This window comes from Rhinoraja longicauda, chromosome 11 (genome assembly GCF_053455715.1).
Source record: "Rhinoraja longicauda isolate Sanriku21f chromosome 11, sRhiLon1.1, whole genome shotgun sequence".
Classification (NCBI taxonomy): Eukaryota; Metazoa; Chordata; class Chondrichthyes; order Rajiformes; family Arhynchobatidae; genus Rhinoraja; species Rhinoraja longicauda.
In genome coordinates, this window is record NC_135963.1 from 53,379,137 (window position 1) to 53,400,582 (window position 21,446).

Sequence of the window (21,446 nt, forward strand, 5' to 3'; positions counted from 1 at the left end):
GCCCTAGACCACTCAACAGCCGTGTTTTGCTCGACAGCTTGGGCTAATAGCTGCCACACCAAATGAGTTGACACTGCCCTTAACTCTGCAATGCGGGTCGTCACAGGGACGCTTAAGTCAACACCTTTGCAGTGGCTCCCTGTCCTCTCTCACATCGCCCCACCCAACATACGCAGAAGGGAGAGGCTGTTGAAAGATCGGTGCACCATCGAGACTAACCCTGACCTTCCCATCCATGCTGACTGAACAATCTGCCCAACATGCGCCTGAAGTCCCGCAAACCCTTCTGGTCTTCAGCCGAATCCCTGGAAGACTTTGACCCCAACACTGAGTGGCGCAGAGCCTAGAAAGATGCCAACACCAACAACGGAGAGGTCATCACAGACCCCACAGTGAAACCACCAGGATTTGACATCCATCACAAGCAATGGCTAACAGGATCCACACCCTCCATGCAAGAACAGCCCATCACCTGTACAAGTGGGGGTGACAGACAGACAGCCCCGCTTGTGACTGCGGATATCCAGACCAGACCATCCCACACATCGTGAATGACTGCTCAGAGGCTATTCCCTGGTGGCATCAAGGCCATCCACCCAGCAACTGATGCTGCTCTGGCCTGGATGTCTACCCTTGGCCTACAACTTTAGGCACAACTGTGCACGCCATACGCAAGAAGAAGACTGAGGGAAAATAGTTGCTCAGACCCCATGAAGAACACTCCAGCTTTCTTTGTGTAATGTTGCAGCATCCTCTGCATCTGTGGGAGAGGGAAAACTAAGTACCTTGGCTTAACACTGAGTCCGCTTCTGGGATCACAGACTAGATTGTTTTCCTTGAAGTAGAACTTAATCCAACACCACCTAAATCAGAGGCGAGAGAATACTAATACAGATTGCCTTTGTATAAAACTGGGAACAGAGCAGGCAACTTGGTCGAGACCCGAAACATCGCCCATTCATTCTCTCCCGAGATGCTGCCTAACCCACTGAGGTACTCCAGCATTTTGTGTCTACCTTCAACTTTTACAATGTTCACTTGCGTCCTGGCCTTGAATCGAATTTCTAAAAATTGCTCTCGTTCTGTATTGTGGCAAAAGACGAGTAATAATTTGGAATATTCGCAAGGAAGTGAGGAGATAAAATGTGAATTTAGTCAGTTCTGGTGTAGAAACAAATGCCATTGTCAGTACACAGCAATCAATGATACTGGGAACAGGGCGGCACGGTGGCGCAGCGGTAGAGTTGCTGCCTTACAGTGAATGCAGCGCCGGAGACTCGGGTTCGATCCTGACTACGAGCGCCGTCTGTACGGAGTTTGTACGTTCTCCCCGTGACCTGCGTGGGTTTTCTCTGAGATCTTTGGTTTTCTCCCACACTCCAAAGACGTACGGGTATGTAAGTTAATTAACTGGGTAAATGTAAAAATTGTCCCTAGTGTGTGTAGGATAGTGTTAATGTGCGGGGATCGCTGGGCGTCGCGGACTCGGTGGGCTGAAGGGCCTGTTTCCGCGCTGTATCTCTAAATCTAAATCTAAATGAATAAAACCCAGGGGTAAAAATATTAGTTGTTGACCAAAATTACTGAGGTAAGTTTTTAGACCAAGTTAAGTGAGGTATCGTTTTTGAAGCTTAGAAATATAATTCGAAGGAGGAATTTGGCTTTACACGTAGCTTTCATGAGTTCAAGGTAGTCCCAAAGCACTTGAGAGCTTAAAAGAATTGCCTTCAATGTGCAGTCACTATTGCTTGCAGGCAATAAAGTGTCAGCTGTTTTCTCAAGGGTCCCATAATCAGCGGTAGGATGAGTCAAGATTTAATTTGTTCGAGACATTGTTATTTCTCCACTGCACATTCCGCAGATTGTAGCCAGAACATTGCTGTATATCTGTGCGCTCATGACCCCCATGTTACTGCTGTTCAGGTAATGGAAATTTCGCCCTTTACAGACTTCACAAACAACTGCCAAAAAAAATGAGATAGTTTAGTTTAGTTTAGAGAATCAGCGCATAGGAAACAGGCCCTTCGGCCCACAGAGTCCGTGCTGACCAGCGATCACCCCGTACATGAACACTATCCAACACACCAGGGGCAATGTACAATTTACAGCTGCCAAATTAACCTGCGAACCTGCACGCCTTTAAAAGGAAGGGAAGATATGGAAAAAAACTTGCTCTCTCAAAATGTATGTGAATTTAGAACATAAAAGGATATATTGCAGAACAGGCCCTTTGGCCCTCAGTCCGTGCCAAATATAATGCCGTTAAATTAATCTCCTCTGCCTGCATGCCATCCATTAGTCTGAAGAAAGGTCCCTACCCAAAACATCATCTATCCACTCCCTCCACAGCTACTGCCTGACCCATTAAGGTTTGGTTTTGTCACGCATACCGAGGTACAGTGAAAAGCGTTTTTGTTGCAAGCTATCCAGTCAGTGGACAGACTATACATGATTACAATTGAGATGTCCACATTGTACAGAAACAGGATTAAGGGAATAATGTGTGGTGCAAGATAAAATTCAGTGAAGTCCAAGTAAAGATACTTCAAAGGTCTCCAGTGAGGTAGATTGTAGCTCAAGATCGCTCTCTAGTTGGTGAGAGAGAGGATGGTTCAGTTGCCTGATAACAGTTGGGAAGAAACATGTCCCTGAATCTGGAGGTGTGCGTTTTCACACTTCTGTACCTCTTGCCCGAGTTCATTTTAAATTAAGTTAAAATTGAATTAATACTGAGTTCATTTAGGTTTTATTGTTGTCACATGTACTGAGGTACAGTGAAAAGCTTTGATTTAGATGCTGTCCAAACTGATTAGATGTACCATGCCTAGATACAATAAGTGCAAGTACATTTTGTGCTTTGATACACACAAGATGTTTGGGCGCCCAGTTTGCTCCATGGTATTTGATAGGAATCTTAGACCATGGTGCCAAAGATACTGTTATGGTAGTCTTGGAACTGTTGCTGCCTCTGTAGTCCACAGATATTGTGAGTTAAATGCATCCTGATTAAATGTGTAGGAAGGAACTGCAGATGCTGGTTTACACCGAAGACAGACACAAAATGCTGGAGTAACTCAGCGAGTCAGGCAGCGTCTCTGTGGAACATGGACAGGTGACGTTTTTGGGTTGAGACCCTTTTTCAGACTGAGGGCCAGAGGAGAGGGAAACCAGAGGCATGAAAAGGTACAGAGCATATCAGAGCCGGCACCGATGACCAAGGAAAGGTGGAGCCCACAATGGTCCATTGTTGGCTGTGGAAGAGGTGATAAAGAAGAGATATATGGATGCAAACAGTGGAACTGGCAGGACATCTAGGGTGGGTGAGGGGAGGAGAGAGAGGGAGTACATAAAATAAGAGAAACTAATATTGGGGTAAGCTCCCCAAGCAAAATAAGAGGTTCTCTTCCTCTTACTTGTGTGTGGCCCACTCAGTCTTATTCTTGTGTGCCCTGACTAAATTTTGTTTTCTGTGCAAACTCGTATCACATTTCAGCTATTGCAAAATTCAAGTCCCAGTCTTTTTATCTTTCTCATCACAATTTCATGATAATGTCAAAACAAATTCATCTAATGCCTCCCACCGCCAGCAATTAGTTAATTGTGGCATCCCAGTAGCATCATCCATCTCAGGCTTCACTTCCTGTTCCCTATTAATCCTCTTCCATTTGGTTTATCTTAAATTAATTATGAGTTCTATCATGCATTTTAATTACTTTACAGCAGGTGAAGGAATCTTTGATCTCGTTAATAGCATCTTTCTCCGGCTAAGATCTGATTCTACAGACCTCTGATCTCGTTAATAGCTTCAAAGCCTAAAGCATCTCGTATCTGAATTAAAAGCAAACAGGAACAATTTTTACCCATCTTTTATTCACAAGGCATTTGGCCCCATTTTGTGATCTTAATTAATATTTCTGCATTGTACAATAAACAGCCAGAGCAGCACATTGCAGGGATAACTTTTAAATTCATTTTTCCATTCTGTGAAGAGTTATTGATCAGGTTTTGCCTTTAATTTAAACTTAATTTTCACTTGTCCACCCACACCACCTCAAACGCTAAAAATCAGCACAATAAGTTGAACGCATAAGACACAGAATGCTGCAGTAATAAGCGGATTAGGCAGCATTGTTGGAGAACACGGATAGTTGACTTTTCAGGTCAGTTCTTTAGACTTGAAGAAATGTTTAGTTCTTCAGACTCGAGCAGTCCAAAGATGGGTTCCGACCCAAAACATCACCTATCCATGTTCTCCAGAGATGCTGCCTGACCCACTGAGTTACTCCATCACTCTGTGAAACGTCACCTATCCATGTTCTCCAGAGATGCTGCCTGACCCGCTGAGTTACTCCAGCACTCTGTGAAACATCACCTATCCATGTTCTCCAGAGATGCTGCCTGACCCGCTGAGTTAATCCAGCACTCTGTGAAACGTCACCTATCCATGTTCTCCAGAGATGCTGCCTGACCCGCTGAGTTACTCCAGCACTCTGTGTCCTTTTTTGCAAACCAGTTTTCACTGCTGTAACGGCACAGTGCTGCGATGGGAGAGTTGCTGCCTTACAGCGCCGGAGACCCGGGTTTAATCGTGACCACGGGTGCTGGCTGTATGGATTTTGAACGTTCTCTCGATGGCCTGCGTGGGCTTTTTTCCGAATGCTCCGGTTTCCTCCCGCACTAAAAGATGTGCGGGTTTATAGGTTAATTGGCTTCAGTACAATCGTAAATTATCCCTCGTGTGTGTAGGTTAGTGTTGGTGTGCGGGGATCGCTGGTCGGCACGGACGCGGTGGGCTGAAGGGCCTGTTTCCGTGCTGTATCTCTCAACTGCACTAGACAGTTCTTTTGCGCTAAGACCAAGTGATGTTTTTAGGAAACATTTCATATTGCAACCTCGATACTGTAACCCAGATCGCTATAAAAATGTGTGAGACTCCATGAATGTGAGTGACCTGGTCATTACATTGATTTTTACTCCCGGAGCTGTTATTTTCTAAAGACTCTGCCAATTAATCAATGGGGGGAGTGGTGTGAACATGATTTCGCTTTCATTTGTCTAGTTCATCTAAACCTTGATAATCCGTGTTTTGAATCGCAATGACCTCAAATTGCTTCTGAAAATGGTAACATGCTATCATTCGTCCAACAATGGGCAAGTGTGTTGTTGGATATTTTACTCCGAATATGCAGTACTTTTCTCCATAGAAAAAGGTGTCGGCGCGCACAGTTAATAAACATACCTGTAGCATTTCTGGAAAATGGAATGATGGCCTTTAACTCGTAAGAGGAGAGAGGTCAATGAGAAACTCCGAATGCTGAAGAACGAAAGATTTTTTATTTTTTTTAGATTTAGAGATACAGCGCGGAAACAGGCCCTTCGGCCCACCGGGTCCGCGCCGCCCAGCGATCCCCGCATATTAACACTATCCTACACATACTAGGGACAATTTTTACATTTACCCAGTCAATTAACCTACATACCTGTACGCCTTTGGAGTGTGGGAGGAAACCGAAGATCTCGGAGAAAACCCACGCAGGTCACGGGTAGAACGTAAAAACTCCGTACAGGATGGCGCCCGCAGTCAGGATCGAACCTGAGTCTCCGGTGCTGCATTCGCTGTAAGGCAGCAACTCTACCGTTGCGCCACCGTGCCGCCCATTATTGAAGATCTCTTCAAGGCTAAAGAACTGACCTGAAATGCCAACTATCCATGTTCTCCAGCGATACTGCCTGATCCGCTGTACATGTGTGGGCCCTGGAGAGGGAGCACGCTGTGTCCACGGGCACTCTAGATGCCTTCCATGAACACTATTGGCCACGGGGGGGGGGGGGGGGGGGGGGGTCCAGTGCCTTGTGGATAAGGATGATAATGTTGTCATTTGATGATTGACTGATTGACGTTTGCAAACTGCTGGGCACTTTTGATCTTTCCAGTACTTTGTAACTGTGGTTCATTGAATAAAAGCTCCTGGTGGAAGGGTTAAGAAACTGGTCGCATGTAAACTACATTATACTATGTGATGAGGAAGTATGAATGTAGACCCAGTCAGTTGAGCCTTCCATATGGATTGGGAATTTAAATTCAAGTAAAATAGTTTAGCGATACAGCATGGAAACGTGCCCTTTGGCCCACCGAGTCCAGGCCGACCATCGATCACACTAGTTCTATGTTTTTTTTTGCTTTCTCATCCATTCCTGACACACTAGGGACAATTTCAAGAGGGCCAATTAACCTACAAACCCCACGTTTTGGGGATGTGGGAAGAAACTGAAGCACCAGGAGGAATTGCTCCAGCAATTATGAACCTAAAATGCTGTTCTGTAAAATACATATCCAGACCACTACTGATTCTCTGTTGTAGACTCAGTAAATGTGGCCAGTAAAATTATTATTTAGTTGCAGACATTTTCCTCAAGTGCAAGTTCCATGCATTGCTGGTTAACATCGTGGGGATAAACAAATCAATAAACAATGGTGACGTAGCGGTAGAGTTGCTTCCTTACAGCACCAGAGACCCTGTCTTCGATCCTGACTGTGGGCGCTGTCTGTACGGAAATTGCACGTTCTCCCTGTGACCACGTGGTTTTTCCCCGGGTACTTTCGGTTTCCTCCCACACTCCAAAGACGTGCAGGTTGGTAGGTTAGGTGGCTTTGGTATCTTGTCCCTAATGTTTAGTTTAGAGAAACAGCGCAAAAACGGGCCCTTCGGCCCACCGGGTCCGCGCCGACCAGCGATCCCGGCATATTAACAACATCCTGCACCCACTAGAGCCATTTTTTTTACATTTACCAAGCCAATTGACCTACAAACCTGTACATCTTTGGAGTGTGGGAGGAAACCGAAGATCTCGGAGAAAACCCACGCAGGTCGCGGGGAGAACGTACAAATTCCGTACAGTGAGCGCCCTTAGTCAGGATCGAACCCGGATCTCCGGCGCTGCATTCGCTGTTAGGCAGCAACTCTACTGCTGCGCCACCGTGACCGCGGTGTGTAGGATAGTGCTGGTATACTGGGATCGCTGGTCAGTGTGGACTCGGTGGGCCGAGAGGCCTGTTTCTGCTCGGTATCTCTAAACTAAACGAATCATCAGAGGCAACTTTGAGGGGATTTTGTATGTTTGTGATGCCGTCTAAAATTCAGCCAGCTGCATCATAAGGCAAACAATCTGCTCACAATCCCCAGAACATCTTCAGCAGGACACATTTTGGATCATTTAACAGCCGGAGATGAATGTTGCATTGTCCAATTAAGGATTTCAGCTGTACACATAATTTACAGCATTGATCACTTTGACAAATAGCACATTTTGTATTTACTGTTTGGAGTCTGTGTAGAACAAATTTGCACCATGGTGGATATGCATCAGAATAGCAAGTGATTACAAAGCAATTGAAAGTGGTCTCATTTTAAAACTTAAAAACAAAAGAACTCCAGATGCTGGTTAATACACAAAAGGACACAAAGTGCTGGAGTATCTCATCGGGTCAGGCAGCATCCCAAGAGACCATAGATAGGTGACATTTCAACCCATAACGTCACCTATCCTTGTTCTCCAGGGGTGCTGTCTGACCCGCTGAGTTACTCCAGCACTTTGTGTCCTTTTCTCCTAATAACACTGTCAGATTTTTCTCACTCATCAGACTTCTTTTGGACATGGTTTTGTGCTGTAAATCAGTCTGCCCGCACTCCTTACTAACAGGAAAGTTAGGGCATCATGATGCAGCTGTACAAGTCGTTGGTGAGACCTCACTTGGAGTACTGTGTGCAGTTCTGGTCACCCAGGAAGGATGTCATTAAGTCAAGTCAAGTCAAGTCAATTTATTTGTATAGCACATTTAAAAACAACCCACGTTGATCAAAGTGCTGCACATCTGATTAGGAAAAAAAAAAGAAACATACAGTGGCAGGCAGCCAAACACAACGGCGCGGCCATCTTGAACAAAATGTTTAACTAAAGCAGAATGGTGTCCCGCGGCCGCGTCGCACCGGGCGATGGAAGGCCCCGCGGCCAAGCCGCACCGGGCGCTGTTCAGTCCCGCGGCCGAGCCGCGCCGAGCGATGGAAGGCCCCGTGGAAGAGACCTAAAAAAAAAAGAAAGATTCGCCCCCCACACCCCCACAGATACAGCGACCAGCGATAGCCCCTTACACTAGTGTACAACTTCGTACCGACAGCACCCGTAATCAAGGTTGAACCCGGGTCTCTGGGGCTGTAAGGCAGCTACTATACCATCCCTAGGTTCTTTTACTTGTTACTTTGGAGCGTAGGGGCTGAGGGGTGTCCTTGTGGAGGTATGCATGATCGTGAGTGGCATGGATAACGTGAACTCTCACAGTCTTCTTCCACAAGGTAGAGGATTTGAATCCCAGATGGTAGAGGCTTAAGGAGAGAGATTTAAGAGGAATCCTGGCTTGGGGCAACTTCCCCACTCAGAGGATAGTTCCTGTACGGAACAAAGTGACAGAGGAACCTCTTGGATAGGAGCTTTTAAAAGGCACTTGGAGAGATATATGGATAGGAATGGTTTAGAGGGCTATGGACAAAATGCAGGGAAACCCTGTATTTCAATTTTAGTCAGGTTGGACAAAGTGGGCTGTTTCCATGTTGTACAGCTGCATGACTCTGGGACTATTGACATTCTTGGAATATTTTTTGTTCTATAATTCACAACATTTGTCTTCTGGAATAATTTATTTATCTTTTATTAAAAACAAACCTTGCCTGTTTTTAGGGTAACATACAGCATTCAGTGGTTCTTGAAAAAACAAAACTTTTGGATCACGTTAGTTATCTGATAAATATTTGGCGGCACGGTGGCGCAGCGGTAAAGCTGCTGCCTTACAGCGCTAGAGACCCGGGTTCGATTCTGGCTGCGGGCGCTTGTCTGTACGGAGTTTGTACGTTCTCCCCGTGACCTTCAGTTTCCTCGCACAGTCCAAAGACGTACAGGTTTGAAGGTTAATTGGCTTGGTGTAAATGTAAAAACTGTCCCTAGTGTAGGAGAGTGTTAATGTGCAGGGATCGCTGGTCGGTGTGGACTCGGTGGGCTGAAGGGCCTGTTTCTGCACTGTATCTACTCTTAAACTAAAAAAAAATTAGGAAGATATCCACTAAAACAATTTTTAGTTCAATTTTCTACTACAGTTATGTAGAAAAATGCGATACATTTCCTACCTGTAAAGGTCACATTGTTTATCTGATGCATGGAATTGGTTTACTGATCTTTGAGAATTACATAAATATAAGGAGATTTTCTTTGGCCTGAACTTTTAGAGAGATTACAACATCATTGAAAAGTATAATGATTAGAATCTCGGTAATTCACAATATAAATCCATTATCACACCAAATGGCAGAGCGAGCCTTTATGTTTAGGTTTATTATTGTCAACAACAAGCTTTTGTTTTGCATTAGACCAATGCGAGCAGTATTAGGTCATTCAGCCCATCGAGTCTACTCCGCCATTCAATCATGGCTGATCCATTTGTCCCTCTCAACCCCATTCCCCTGCCATCTCCCATAACCTTTGACACCCTTACAAATCAAGAACCTATCAATCTCTGCTTTAAAAATACCCAAAGTCTTGGTTTCCACAGCCATCAGTGGCAATTCCACAGATTCACCGCCATCTGGCTAAACAAATTCCTCCCCGTCTCCATTCTATAAGAACGCCTTTTTATTCTGAGGATGTGCCCACTGGTCTATCCAATCGGATCAGATAATACAATACATAAATACAATCAAGCCCAATTCAAGTACAATCAGTAGTCCGACGGCCAAGGAGGGAGGCCGGTAGGAGAGGGACATGGGTTCGCTGATCGATTCACCGTTCAAGGGAAAGCGATGGCTTGAGGCCCTCCTGGGGCTCACCTGGACTGGGGAACGCTCATACCTGGAGCGCGGACTGGACTTTGAAAATGGCATCAAAATGGACTCTTGCAGTGGACTATTTCTGTACAATTTTCTAATCGGGGTTGTGCTTAGGTATGCCAATACTCTACTGGACTGGTTGAAAGAAATGTCACTATGCGTTTGCACTTTGCACACATGATAATAAAAGCACCAATGAATTTAAAGATGGATGAGCATATAAATTACATCATGCACCCAATGAGAGATAAACAATCCAGGAATGGATCCATGGCCTTACAAGGAGTGCATGACCTTACTTAGCTGAGATTTTGGATCTCATGGAAAGATTGTGACACATTCTGGTCTGAATGATTTGCAATGCTGCAGACTTCTTTAGTGTACGACTTAAGGCAGTAATGACAACTTATTGCACTTTTCTTAGCCCTTTCACTTACCTACTGTATAAACTTTCATTCTCAAGTGTCTTGTTTAATTTATGTTGCTCTGGGAAATAGATAAATACCTAATGTCCAGATGTACAATACAGGATTCACTATTCTCCAGCTTCACTCTTGCAATCACATAGAACAGTACAGCACAGGAACAGGCCCTTTGGCCCACAATGTCCATGCCGAGCATGAAGCCAAGTTAAACTAATCTCCTCTGCCTGTACAAGATCCATATCCCTTCATTCACTCCATATCCAGGGCAATAGTCAATAGTCGAGTTTATTTGTCACATACACATAAATGTGCAGTGAAATGAAAGATTACCCAGTCCAACAATAAGAGCAATACAAATAAGCAATAACACACACAATCATAACCAACACCAAACAAAAAGAAACATCCATCACAGTGAGTCTCCTCCAGTCACCTCCTCATTGTGATGGAAGGCCAGAATGTAAAGTTTTTCCTCATATCATATCATATCATATCATATATATACAGCCGGAAACAGGCCTTTTCGGCCCTCCAAGTCCGTGCCGCCCAGTGATCCCCGTACATTAACACTATCCTACACCCACTAGGGACAATTTTTACATTTTACCCAGCCAATTAACCTACATACCTGTACGTCTTTGGAGTGTGGGAGGAAACCGAAGATCTCGGAGTAAACCCACGCAGGTCACGGGGAGAACGTACAAACTGGCCTACCCCTTATTCTTAAAATGTGGCCCCTTGTTCTGGACTCCCCCAACATTGGGAACATGTTTCCTGCCTCTAACGTGTCCAACCCCTTAATAATCTTATACGTTTCGATAAGATCTCCTCTCATCCTTCTAAATTCCAGTGTATACAAGCCCAGTCGCTCCAGTCTTTCAACATACGACAGTCCCGCCATTCCGGGAATTAACCTAGTAAACCTACGCTGCACGCCCTCAATAGCAAGAATATCCTTCCTCAAATTTGGAGACCAAAACTGCACACAGTACTCCAGGTGCGGTCTCACTAGGGCCCTGTACAACTGCAGAAGAACCTCTTTGCTCCTATACTCAACTCCTCTTGTTATGAAGGCCAAAGCACTGTTCCTATATATAAGCGCAGGGGTGCAGTGCTGCCTGAGCTAACTGGAGCGTCGCTCCAGTACCTCTGTAATATAAAAGCCCAAAATAAACAGCGGGGAATTTAACAACGGCTGCTCAGGCACCAGTGACAGCTCCGGCACCTAAAACATTAGCACTGCAACACTGGATATGCGTGACATTAATAACCCTAAACGTAAACATCCTTTCTTGAAGGTGGTTGCTTACAACTGTACAGCAGCGTCTGAGATTCATAATGTCTCAGGGGTGATATCATGGGAAGCCATTTCTAATGATGGTAACCTGACACTAATTCTGAGTTTGCTCAATCTCGTGATCTCTTTGCTCACTGGTCTTTGTTATAAAGTGCCCTCATGTGTGAAGTATTTGCTCCAAGCTCTAGTAATTCCAATGAACCACTTTCTCAGCCTCGCTTCACATCCCATCTTGTTTTGCCTCAATGTTATTTGTCTTTGAGATTTTGAATAGGTTGTATGATAGATTCTGGATTACTGGCTCCTTGGTGTTATTTTCCACATTGCATTCATGTTTACATCCAGAAAATACACTGTTCAGGCTGTGTGCCAAGGGAAACGGGTTAAGATTTAAAACTAACTCTGTTTCTGAAGAAGGGTCCAGCCCGAAACGTCACCTATCCATGTTCTCCAGAGATGCTGCCTGACCCGCTGAGTTACTCCAACACTTTGCAGTAACTTTATTTCTCCCTCCACAGAGGCTGTCTGACCTGTACATTACTCTCTGGGTTACTCCAAAACGCTAACATGCGGGAATAAACTAATAACATTGTTTATTTTATTGCTGAACATGGGAAATGCTGCAAATCTTATCAATGTTTAAACTTGACCAGTAGACCATAGCAAGCACTTGAACCTTGAGTAGAACACAAAGTGCTGGAGGAACTCAATGGGTCAGGCAGTATCTATGGAGAGAGACTGGACAGGCGAAGTTTCTGGCTGGACCCTTCTACAGCCCTGAAATGTCGTCTGTCCATTTCCTCCACAGATAACTGACTGACCTATTAAGTTCCTCCAACACATGGTGTTTCGCCCAAGATTTTAATTTCTGCAGTTCCTTAGGAATCCCTTGAACTTTGATGTTATCACTGATACTAGTTCGGAAAGTCACAGAGTCATACAATGTGGAAACAAGCCCTTCGGCCAACGAGTGCCTGGTGAGAGTGGAAAGTATGGTATGGTAAAGATGGACACAAAACGCAAGAATAACTCAGTGGGTCAGGCAGCATCTCTGGAGAAGGTGGATAGGTCGGGACCCTTCTTCAGACTGATTGTGATTGTGATGGGGGAGGGGGGATAGAAAGCTGGAAGAGAGGAAGGACAGGACAACGCCTGACAAGTAATAGGTGGATAATAGGCCTTAGTTTATTTTTAGGGTGGAAACACCCCCTTCAGCCCACCAAGTCCCCAGAGATGACCCCAAACACTAGCTCTATTCTACACACTAGGGACAATTTACAGAAGTCATTTAACCTACAAACCTGAACGTCTTTGGAGCACCCGGAGAAAACCCATGTGGGCACAGGGAGAACGTACAAGCTCTGTACAGACAGTACCCGTGGTCAGGATTGAACCCGGGTCTTTGGAGCTGTGAGGCAGCAAGTCTACCGCAGTGCCGCCCGAGAGGATGGGGTTTTGATAGGCAGATGGATGGACAAAGGGTAGACACAAAATGCTGGAGTAACTCAGCGTGTCAGGCAGCATCTCTGGAAAAAAGGAATTTTGGGTCGAGGGCCTTCAGCCGAGAGGACTACGATCAGCGATGAAAAGACAAAAGGTGTGAGATAAGGGGAGGAATGTGTGCTAGTCCAGGTAGTGCACAGGGGAGAGAGGTAGGAGAAGGGGGGGGGGGGGGGGGGCATTATGGTTAGTGCCTAAAATTGTAGAAGTCAATGCTGACATCATTGGGTTGTAAGCTGCCCAAGCAGAATATGAGGTGCTGTTCCTCCAGTTTACGTGTGGCCTCACCCTGGCAATGGAGGAGGCCCAGGATGGGAAGGTCGCTGTGGGAATCGGCAGGGGAATATGAGATAAGCTTGCAGCTTGTACAACTGATTACGTTTTTCCATTTTTCAGATGAAATGAATGATCACCAGAACACACTGTCATATATTCTCATCAATCCCTCCCCAGACACAAGACTGGAACTGAATGATATTGTGTGAGTATTTCACTGATTATCTTTTTTTTTTTTTGGCAATGCAGATGACAAATAGCTTTTGGCCAGCTAGCAACTTTTAGTTTAGTTTAGAGATACAGCGTGGAAACAAGTCGTGGCTTCAGCCCATCGAGTCCGTGCCGACCAGCGATCAGCTAGTACACTAGCACTATCCTACACACTAGGGACAATTTGCAGAAGCCAATTAACCTACAAACCAGCACGTCTGTGGAATTATGGGAGGAAACCAGAGCACCTGGAGAAAACCCACGAGGCCACAGGGAGAAGGTGCAAACTCCATACAGGCAGCACCTGTAGTCAGGATCGAACCTAAGTCTCTGGCGCTGTAAGGCAGGGGCTCTACCGCTGTGCCACTGTGCTGCCCTTTATTCTACGATCAAGGTGAGCGGTGATGATTATTCTGATTGCAAAATCACAGCCATCAGCGACATTTCAGTAGAAAGATCCTTGACAGAGTCTGCTGCCTTCAGCTTGTTAGCCACCCAGTACTGCTCTATAATTGAGACCTTATTGCTGCTTTCAAGCAAGGGGCTGATTCTTATTGACAGCTCCATTACTGTTAGGAGTGGAGGTAGACCATACACCCCACAAACCTGCACGACAACTGATTTACACTAATTCCATTAACCTGCCCTTTCTTGCTATCCCTCGATACATCCAACAAATAACTATCAGACGCAAGTCTTTGCATTTCCAATGTTACAACATCCAATGCTTTCTGTAGATGAGATTCCCAGATTTCTACATCCAATTGTATTAAAAATGTACCTCATTATTCTTTTCACATGATGTCCCAGGTCTGAGTGCAGTGAAGATTAACCAAGAGTTTGCCAGGACTTGAGTGCCTGAGCTATTGGGAAAGGTTGGGCAGCCTAGGAGTTTATTCCTTGGAGTGCAGGAAGATGAGGGGTGATCTTATAGAGGTGTATACGATCGTGAGAGGAATAGATTGGGTAAATACACAGTCTTTTACCTAGTAGGAGAATCAAGAGCCAGAGGTCTTAGGTTTAAGGTGAGAGGGGAAGGTTTTAGAGGGGCAACGTTTTCACGCAGAGGGTGGTGGGTATATGGAACGGGCAGACGGAGAAGGTAGTTGAAGCGGGTACTATAACAACATTTAGAAGGGTACATGGATGGGAAAGGTTTAGAGGGATACTAGACCAAGTGGACCCGTTGGACCCAAACCATTCCTGCATTGGTGCAGCACCCTCTCCCCCCCCACTCCCCCCCTCCCCTCTCAACGGGCCCCAACTGGGCAGGCGCGGACGCATTTGATCTGCGCACGCGTGAATGCGGTGGCCATCTTACGCAAGTACTAGATCAACAGAGCCCCAACTGCGTATGTGCACCTTTTAAAACCTTAAAACGTGAATAACTTTAACAATATAACACCGATTTCAATGAAACCTCTTCCATAGCATCATGGGATGGCAGTGAGTAAGGTGGGCCTAAAATTGTCGCGCTATCATGTACCATTTTGGCTGTAGTTCAGGAACAAACAAATGAGAGTTTAATATATAGATGGGCCAAGCACAGACAGGTAGGACTAGTGTAGATGGGGCACAGGGCATCATGGTTGGCATGGGCATGTTGGCCCAAAGGGGCTGTTTGTGTGCTGTACTCTCTATGACTCTGACTTTGAAACCAATTCTCCTTATCCTTGATTCTGTCAACAGGCAAGGTTTTCTTTAAACATTTTCACGATAAACTTTAATAACTTTTTGTACCTCAGTCCGATCAAGTTCCAATTTTCCATGCTCAACAGTAGAGCTGTTCGGACAGATGCAGGTTTGGGTGTTGAGAGGACAATGCTACAGTGCATCAAAAGGTTGCATTGCAAAACCCACTCCCACAACTAAAACTCCTACATAAACCTTGTAAAGTAACGGGAGGAATAAACCCAGTTTAACCTCACCAACAATTCAATTGCATTACAGAGTCACACAGCACAGAAACAGGCCCTTCAGCCCAACTCACCTGTACCGCCCAAGATGCCCCATCTGCACAAACCCTATTTGTCCATATCCATTTTAACTTTTCCCAATGCATGTACCTGTCCAAATGTCTTTTAAATGTTGCTATTACACCTACCTGAATGACTTCCTATGCCAGCTTGATCCACAAACACACCATCATGTACATGATTAAATCACAATAAATGTCCTTTTTCCATGTATTGTTTAGTTTAGTTCACTTAAGAGATACAACACAGAAACAGGCCCTTCGGCCCAGCGAATCCATGCCAACTATTGATCACCCGTACAGTAGTTCTATCCTATGCACTAGAGACAATTTAGAGAAGCCAATTTACTTACAACTCCATACGTCTTTAGGATGTGAAACATAGAAACATAGAAAATAGGTGCATGAGGAGGCCATTTGGCCCTTGGAGCCAGCACCGCCATTCATTGTGATCATGGCTGATCATCCACAATCAGTAACCTGTGCCTGCCTTCTCCCCATATCCCTTGATTCCACAAGCCCCCAGAGCTCTTTCTAACTCTCTTTTAAATTCATCCAGTGAATTGGCCTCCACTGCCTTCTGTGGCAGAGAATTCCATAAACTCACAACTCTGGGTGAAAAAGTTTTTTCTCACCTCGGTTTTAAATGGCCTCCCCTTTATTCTTAGACTGTGGCCCCTGGTTCTGGACTCCCCCAACATTGGGAACATTTTTCCTGCAACTAGCTTGTCCAGTCCTTTTATAATTTTATACATCTCTATAAGATCCCCTCTCTTCCTTCTAAACTCCAGTGAATACAAGCTCAGTCTTTCCAATCTTTCCTCATATTACGGTCCCTCCATCCCAGGGATTAACCTCGTGAACCTACGCTGCACTGCCTCAATAGCAAGGACGTCTTTCCTCAAATTAGGAGAGCAAAACTGCGCACAGCACTCCAGATGTGGTCTCACCAGGGCCCTATACAACTGCAGAAGGCCCTCTTTGCTCCTGTACTCAAGTCACCCGAAGCACCCAGAGGAAACCCACATGGTTACAGGGCAGGCCAGTGGTGCAATAGTAGAGTTGCTGCCTTACATTCTAGACAATAGGTGCAGGAGTAGGCCATTCGGCCCTTCGAGCCAGCACCACCATTCAATGTGATCATGGCTGATCATTCTCAATCAGTACCCCGTTCCTTCTCCCCATACCCCCTGACTCCGCTATCCTTAAGAGCTCTATCTAGCTCTCTCTTGAATGCAGTTCTAAAGACGTGCAGTTTTGTAGGTTAATTGGCTTTGGTCAAATTGTTATTGTCTCTAGTGTGCGAGTTATTGCTAGTGTTTGGGGTGATCACTGGTTGGCATGGTTGCTCAGACTGGCCTGTTTTTGCGCTGTATCTCTAAAGTCTAAAAGTCTCAAATCACAGGGAGATCGTACAAAATCCATACAGACAGCATCCATAGTCAGAATGGAACCCGGGTCTCTGGTGCTGGAAGGCAGCAACTCCACCGCTGTGACATCGTGCCTTATTGCTTAAGTCTAGGGGAATCAGGGCAATGAATAACAAAACTTCTTGAAAATAGCCCTTTGAAATGATAATATCCCGGAATTGAATTATCAGAACCATGAGAAATGAGCAAATGTATTAATAATTCTAAGAATATTTTCAGAATTAAATAATAAGCTTATCCTGAGCTAAAGACAATATGTCTTCAGCAAGTTAATACTTCTATTAGAAAATGATTTGAATGTCAGCCATAACGTGCACAAACCTAAAACCTCAACAATCTGATGGAGTTTAATGCAGAGCAAATATAGGTTTCAATTATATTGTTTGATATAATTAAGCATTTGGAATAAGGAAACGCGCATTCTAATTTTAGCCTTTATTAATAATGCATGGGTTTAGTAAATGCCAAAGCAATTTCCACGCGTTAGAAGGTACTGGAGCTGTGATCATCCTCCAGTTTAAATAAGATCATAGCGGCAGAATTAAGCCATTCGGCCCATCGAGTCTAATCCACCATTCAATCATGGCTGATCTATTTTTCCCACTCAACCCCATTCTCCTGCTTTCTCCCCATAACCCCCTGACACCCTTACTAATCAAGAATCTATCTATTTACACTTTAAAAATATCCACTTACTTGGCCTCCACAGACTTCTGTGGCAAAGAATCCCACAGACTAAAGAGATTCCTCCTCATCTCCTTCCTAAAGGTTTATTCTGGAGGCTATGACCTCTAATCCTAGACTCTCCCACTAGTAGAAACATCCTCTCCACATCCACTCTATCCAGGCCTTTCACTATTCGGCAAGTTTCAATGAGGTCCCCCCTTTTTCCTTCTAAACTCCAGTGAGTACAGGCCCAGTGCCATCAAACACACATCATACGTTAATCCACTCATTCCTGGGGATCATTCTCGTAAACCTCCTCTGGACCCTCTCCAATGCCAGCACATCCTTCCTCAGATATGGGGCCCAAAGCTGCTCATAATACTCCAAAGGCGGTCCGACCAGTGCCTAATAAAGCCTCAACATTACATCCTTATTTCTATTCCTCTAGTCCTTATTCTCGTCCTCTCAAAATAAATGCTATGATTGCATTGACTTCTTTCTGCCTTAGATATTTTCTGTCTTTGCCATTCCTTTGTCCAATTTAACTTCTCGTTCTTCTTCTGTGCCCTCAGCTACCTGATCCGGCCAGATCCTTTGGCTTACGTCCCAAACAATAAACCCAGTCTCAAGATCAGCGTGTGTGGAAACAGCGAGGGTGGCCGGGACACGAGGGAGAACACCCAACTTTAATCGACCGCCCTGCACTGTTGCCAAACACCTACGGCCCCAAATCCAACAAGAAGTGTTCTGGCTTTCTCCGCTAACTCAAGAAACTGGCTGAGAAACAAGCAGCTTTACCTTAGTGACTTGTTGGACACACTGTGCCTGTGACTAAATTAATAAAACCCAATATGTAGCTTCGTCCCGTGGACAAAGTCACAAGGTGATTCAAGCAAGCCTGAAGCTTGGTATCATTACTGAGCCACATGCTATAATTGTGGCCCTGCTCCTTGAAACATAATAATTAACTTGGAAGACGCACAGAGCGGGAAGAAATGCAGTGAGATTAATTCCATTTCTCGCCATCTATCTGTTGCAGGCTATGGAAGTCTAGCAGCAAATTAGTCCACATTTAATATGCACAGTGAATGTATCTGTTAGTGGGGAAAGAAAATGAGGTTTACTGGAAGTCAATTAGAAATTAACATATGCTGGCATTAATTTGTAAATAATTCCGCGTAAGAAGAAGCTAAGAAGCATTGGAAAGGTGCACTTCACCGCAATTTGCCCTTTCCGGCTTACTGAATGTAAAGTAGGTATTATTTTCTTGATATAAAATAATTTTATAAACTTGAATCAAAGAGCACCTCGAGTCAAAAGAACACGAGGGAGTTTTCTTACCTAATCTAACCATTTCCCAGTGTCAAGCACCCAAGGCAACATAGTCTGTGGTACAGGGTCAGGGATCATCACAGCCGACCTCTGTCACAATGTTGACCTTCAGCTTCTGAAATCTCCATGAAGTTGAATACCAGTTTCCCTAAAGCATCTCCTGTCATTGCAAAAATGACCAAAATTAACCTATTAGTTTAGTTTAGTTTAGTTTAGAGATACAGTGCGGAAACAAGCCCTTCGGCCCACCGAGTCCGCGCCGACCAGCGATCCCCGCACACTAACTATTGTTGTCTAAGTTGCTCTCCTCCTGGTGACCGTGATCTTTCCCGACACACAGACCGATGGTCCATGAGGCATGGATTCAGGCTGCTCACCTTGCGAGGCTCCAGTCCAACATGGGCCTGTTGCTTCTTATACCACTGCTCAACCAAATGGTATCAGCACCAGTGCAGGAATTTGGACCAATAGACTTGCCTTTAGACTTTAGTGATACAGCGCGGAAACAGGCCATTCGGCCCAACGAATCCGCGCCGACCAGCGATCGCCCCGTACATTAACACTATCCTACACAGTAGAGACAATTTGCAATTTTACCGAAGCCAATTAACTTACAAACCCGCATGTCTTTGGAGTGTGGGAGGAAACCAGATCACCCGGAGAAAACCCACGTCAAGTCAAGTCAATTTTATTTGTATAGCACATTTAAAAACAACCCACGTTGACCAAAGTGCTGTACATCTGATTAGGTTCCAATGGAAAAAAAATGAAACATACAATAGCACGCAAACAGTTCACAGCGCCTCCTCAATGAGCCTCAAATGCTAGGGAGTAGAAATAGGTTTTGAGCCTGGACTTAAAGGAGTCGATGGAGGGGGCAGTTCTGATGGGGAGAGGGATGCTGTTCCACAGTCTAGGAGCTGCAACCGCAAAAGCGCGGTCACCCCTGAGCTTAAGCCTAGACCGCGGGATAGTGGTCACAGGGAGAACATACAAACTCCATACAAACAGCAGCCGTAGTCAGGAGTGAACCCGGGTCTCTGGCGCCAACTTTGATTGATAATTGTAGAATTTGGCTAACACTATTTTTTAAAAGAGTGGGCACTCGAAGAGTACAGCAACTACTAGTTTAATAACAATCAATAATAACAGCTATGATGTCCAATGAATACAACTAAACTGATCATATCTCCATGAACTTCAAAGACATTTGGACAGGTACATGGATAGGATAGGTTTAGAGGAATATGGGCCAAAAACAGGCAGGTGGGACTAGTATAGACAGGACGTGTTGGTCAGCATGGGCAAGTTGGGTCAAAGGGCCTGTTTCCATGCTGTATTACACTATGACTTTCACAAAAACGAAAATGGAGACACTGAGCTCTCCCACAATAATCCATTAGGGACCGAGACCAGAAAACCTGCACATTAAGCTAGCTGCTTGTGGGAACGCGGTGTAATTACAGAACTCAGTGGCCTATTGCAACAGTCGTCTTACGATTATTGTTGCTCCAATGTAAGTTGCATCTGCTTTGAGTTGGCAGATCAGTACCAATTATGGACCCTAAAGCCATTACTGTAGCTTTTTAATGCATCTCAAGGCACCCGCATCTACACGACTGGATGTACCGTTTCACCACTGTTCTTGACAATGTACTCGAATATATCAGACACTGTCCATTCATTAAAACTGTTTAAACAATATCAGATTCTGTGGAAGCATCAATAGTTGAAGGACCAGTAGTTTAAGTTGTCGTTTGGAATGCTCTTTTATAGTCTTCATGAAAGAATTTAAAAAGGTGTTGCAACCTTGATGTCATGAAGATTGTCCTGTCTCATTTACTGCATTCCATTTTGATTCAAGTGTTGGTGATCTGTATTTTGCTCCTGGTCTTCTATCGCGCAACATTACTTTGTTGAGAAGCTGAACTCCAATTGCCAAGTGTCGAAGTTTTCCTTTTTTTTTTTGCAACCACGTTGAATTTTTTTTTTACCACAGGTGTGTCTGTCACACTTTGCACCTTCTACAAAATGTGTTCAGTTTTATTGTACTGCTTTATCAGGTCTTTTGCCATTAAAGTCAAATTTATGATCAGCTCGATGGTTATTTAATGCTGAGACTTTAAAACATGTACCTCAGTGTCCTGCCCTGTGTCAATGTGGGAACACCACCTCCAATGGCAGACTAGGGGCAATTCACAAAAGCCAATTAACCTGCATACCTGTACGTCTTGAAGAGTGTGAGAGGAAACTGAGGTGGACAGAGGAAACCCACACGGGTGTCAAGGGTTATGGGGAGAAGCCAGGAGAATGGGGTTGGGAGGGAGAGATAGATCAGCCATGATTGAATGGCGGAGTGGACTTGATGGGCCGAATGGTCTAATTCTGCTCCTACCACTTATGACCTTATGGAACCTAAGGGGTAGTTTTTTTTTAACTCAGTGGGTATATAGAACGAACTAC

The 21,446-nt window shown here is 44.8% G+C and overlaps 1 protein-coding gene across 1 annotated transcript in view; it reads left to right on the plus strand.

Annotated features, from left to right (window-relative positions):
• LOC144597930 (potassium channel subfamily T member 2-like) overlaps nucleotides 1-21,051 on the plus strand; it is a 475,868-nt gene extending 454,817 nt beyond the window's left edge. Inside the window, exons 29-30 of the mRNA XM_078407745.1 lie at nucleotides 13,491-13,575; nucleotides 18,224-21,051. Of these exons, the coding sequence (XP_078263871.1) occupies nucleotides 13,491-13,575; nucleotides 18,224-18,341 (203 nt within the window). The 3' untranslated portion in view covers nucleotides 18,342-21,051. The remainder of the gene's footprint in view (nucleotides 1-13,490; nucleotides 13,576-18,223) is intronic.
• Nucleotides 21,052-21,446: the final 395 nt, after the last annotated feature.